The 4215-nt window shown below is 37.9% G+C and overlaps 1 protein-coding gene across 1 annotated transcript in view; it reads right to left on the bottom strand.

Annotated features, from left to right (window-relative positions):
• Positions 1 to 281: 281 nt before the first annotated feature.
• LOC144980303 (dopamine beta-hydroxylase-like) overlaps positions 282 to 4215 on the bottom strand; it is a 46002-nt gene continuing 42068 nt past the window's right edge. Inside the window, exons 14-15 of the mRNA XM_078927958.1 lie at positions 3185 to 3312; positions 282 to 919 (exon numbers count right to left, since the gene is read on the bottom strand). Coding sequence (XP_078784084.1) covers positions 730 to 919; positions 3185 to 3312 — 318 coding nt within the window. The 3' untranslated portion in view covers positions 282 to 729. The remainder of the gene's footprint in view (positions 920 to 3184; positions 3313 to 4215) is intronic.

Genomic DNA, 4215 nt, shown 5'->3' with positions numbered 1-4215 from the left:
CCAGTGTTTTCCATTGCAGCAGTTTCAAGGGAGGGGGCACTGGCACTGACGCTCCGAATAATTGGTTACATTACAGACACACTTCCAAGGATTTAGGAACCATAAAAGTAGAAGGTGTGACGTCACGACTTGTCTTCCCAATTGTGAACATTAAATGTAAATAAACTAGAATGCAAAAATTCGAACATTCTGAATATTTTATTTGTTATCTCCCATGCAGAGTGGACATGGCGGTTTTGTCTGTTTTTATAACTTTTTTTAAAATTCAAACTGTTATATTGTTTTTTTTTTTTTTTTCACTTTGATAGCTTCAAACAGCAATATTAAAAAATCTAAAATTCAGCTTTTATATATCGTAATAGCCACTAAACGTGCTCAAAGCGCTTTACAAGGGGTCCCTGACCAACAGCAACACTTAACATGTGGGACGTGACATGACGCCTGTTAGGCGATATTACATTTTTTTCGGACAGAGACAACGCTGTTAACAACCAGGTACTCATTTTACACCCCAGATTACAGTGAAAGAATGTGAGTAAAGAGTCATTTCCAAAGACTCAATTATGCGCCGAGCGAGCGTGGCTCGAACCCAGGACCTTCCGATCTGAATGAAAGCGAGTGTCACACCACAAGACCACATAGCCGCAAAAATCAAAATCAAAACTGGAACTTAATTCTACATCAGCATTGTTTTTCACTTTGATAGCGTCAAACAGCAATATGAACATTTTAGAAAAGAGGTATGGGGATGTGCCCCCAGTCGCCGGGAAACCGTTCCCCATCTGATTGGTTGCATTGCATGGAGAGAGGGGATGTGGCGTACATAAATTCTAGAACATTCTCTGTCACAGGGGTCCATTCTACGTGAGTGTACTTGTCCCGGTATCCGGCGTTTGATTTGATTGTGGAGAGACCAGAGCTGAAATGAAATAGATGATGGAATAAAAACATCACAAACGTCACTCAACTCCTCTAGTCATCATCATCATCATCATCATCATTGCCTTTTTCACCCTGGGTCAGGGTATAGGCCACAGACAAACAGTTTCCATCCTTTTCTATCCTGAGCTATCTTTTTAATCTCATTCCAGGTCTTACCACTTCTCTGTATATCAGCTTCTTTAATTCTTCCCCATGTTCCTCGTGGCCTTCCCCTTGATCTTCTGCCCTGGGGGTTCCAGTCCAATACTTTCTTTGTTATAGTGGAATCATTCTTTCTAGTAGCAAGTAGCATAACACGTTAACGATGACGTCACGAACGAAAACGCTCGACCAACATCGTGTAAGAAAATTAGGATTTGTCTTAAGACGTCAAACATTTCTGTAAAATTGAGCTTTTATATAGTACAATGTCTACTAAACGTGCTCAAAACGCTTTACAAGGGGTCCCTGGCCAATAGCAACACTCAACATGTAGAACGGGACATGACGCCTGTTAGGCGATATTATATTTAAAAAAATTTCGGACAAAGACAACGCTGTTAACGGGCAGGTACTCATTTTAAACCTGAGTACGGTGAGAGAATGTGAGTAAAGAGTCTTTTCCAAGGACAGCTATGCACCGAGCGAGGCTCGAATTCAGGACCTTCCGACCCGAAAGCGAGTGTCATACCACTAGACCACATAGCCGCACGTCGAGAGTTTCACTCGCGCACCGGGCGTTGAGGGCTGATCCTGGTTTTCTAGTAGGCTTCAACAGTCGTGACGTCGTAATGACGCATGGTAACTTAGTAACTGACTCTAAACTATCGGAACAATGGCGGACGCCCTTATGAAATATTTCTCTCACGAGCATAAAAGCGTATCTAGAGGGGAAAAAAACAACATTATAAATCTGATCATATTTTGACTTTTACACATTCTCATCACAAGACATAATATTATGATAAGTTCTAGCCAGCATGAAGAATAACAAGTACCGATTTTCTTTGTTTAGAACCAAGCTGCTCGTTGCTGGGCGGACGTGACATCAGACTATTGAATCCAATTAACCAGTAGATTTTTTGACCAATCAAAACATGGAATTTGTGACACACTTTAAAACGTGCTCGGACAAGCAGGATTCGTTGTTTATCTACAATAACGTGAATGAAATCGTGAGTGAAATTTAAAGATATTTCCCTACTTTATCGGGTAGTGATAATAAAATAAAAAACACCCTGAATATATTTCATTATGAATAGATAGTATGCAGATGACGTCACTCAGGCCTTTGTTATTGTTTTTGCCATCCGTGTTTGTGAGTTGTTCTCACTAAACTGTATTAACCAGACTATAAAAGTTCATGGTTACACAGATTTTGTGTGTTGGTCCGTTATACTTCCGGATGGCAATGTTGTGAACTCTTTGGCCAAGCGCATTCTATCTATAGAGAATACAATGCGTCTATATCATAAAGTCTTTTTAAATTGTTCGCCTTATTTCCATGTCATAATAATCTAATCAGGCCAATATATGCGGCTATGTGGTCTAGTGGTATGACACTCGCTTTTGGATCGGAAAGTCCTGGGTTCGAGCCTCGCTCACTCGGCGCATAGTTGAGACCTTGGAAAAGGCTCTTTACTCACATTCTCTCACCGTACTCAGGTGTATAAAATGAGTACCTGGTCGTTAACAGCGTTGTCGATGTCCGAAATATTGTAATATCGCCTAACAGGCGTCATAGTCATGTCCCGTCCTAAATGTTGAATGTTGCTGTTGACCAGGGACCCCTTGTAAAGCGCTTTGAGCACATTTAGTGGATATTGCGCTCTATAAAAGCTCAAGTTTAAATATATATATATATATATATATATATATATATATATATATATATATATATATATATTTCATTATGTATAAGAATACAATGCTTCTATATCATAAAGTCTTTATAAATAGTTCGTCGTACATATGTTACCCTTCGTCTCAAAACGGTATTATGTCGGAACGAACCATATGTTTAAAAGCCGAATTAAATGTTAACCTGGTCAAACATATAAATTGTTGGTATTAGCACCCTAAAATATGGTGTCCATTCTCCTCAATAAAACATACAAACTCAACACAAGTCTGATATTTCTGGCTATAAATTCAATTTTCAATATCTTAGCCATCCCGACTTAATACCGTTTTGAGGCGAAGGGTCACATATGTCCATTTTTCATAATCATCTAATCACGCCAACCTGTGTTACCAAACTCACTCATTGATAAAGGCGAAGAAAGCGTCCAGTGTTCTAGTTTCCACAGAACTCTTACACACTTCCAGCTGTGTTTTTGGATAGTAGTGGATGTAGTTGACGCACATCTCGTCTGAGATAGAAAATCCTCCCTTGGTAAGAAAGGAAAAAAAAGAAAAGAAAGAAGAAGTCATAATAATATTACGGTATTAAGTCGGGATGGTTCAGATGTTGAAAATTGAAGTTATAGCCAGAAATATCAGACTTGGTGTTGAGTTTGTATGTTTTATTGAGGAGAATGGATACCATATTTTAGAGTGCTAATGCCAACAATTTATATTTTTGACCAGTTTAACATTTCTTTCAGCTTTTAAGCATCTGGTTCGTTCCGACATAATACCGTTTTGAGACGATAGGTCACATATTGGCAATAAATATTTATCAATATAATAATAAAGTCTGGGTACATGGTAATAGTACAAATTCCTCTTTAACAACTCAATCTTATTCAATTGGGATGTAAAAGAATCGTATCATTACGATGGTACACAGGACATGCTTCGAATCCTCCACTGGCTGCCAGTCCGGGCTAGAATTGAATATAAAATAGCCCTTATCTGCTTTGGTGTATTTGAGTCTTCTGTCCCTCTTTACATTCAACACTTACTCCAACCATACGTACCTCTGAGAAATCTTAGATCCCACGATTCAAAATTGTTAGCATCTCCTAAAACTAAACTTAAGTATTTATTTAGTGATAGGTCTCTTATGAAATTCGGACCCACGATTTGGAATGATCTCTCTCAATCTGTGAGATTCTCGAGCTCAATAGACATTTTCAATAAAGCCCTGAAAACATATCTTTTCAGGAAATATTTACTTAATTGAATTTTAAATGTATTGTATGTGACATTTATATTGATGATGTATTGATGCCCTTTTATGCTCTTAATTGTTTTGATACCTTGGTTGAATTTTTTTTTAAAAAGCGCTTTGAGGTTTCGACGAAAGGCGCTATATAAATATGCTTATTATTATTATTATTATTATTATTA

Source organism: Berghia stephanieae, chromosome 9, assembly GCF_034508935.2.
Source record: "Berghia stephanieae isolate SIO BIC M18660-M18661 chromosome 9, UCSD_Bste_1.3, whole genome shotgun sequence".
Classification (NCBI taxonomy): domain Eukaryota; kingdom Metazoa; phylum Mollusca; class Gastropoda; order Nudibranchia; family Aeolidiidae; genus Berghia; species Berghia stephanieae.
This window is presented reverse-complemented; position numbering and strand designations above follow the sequence as displayed.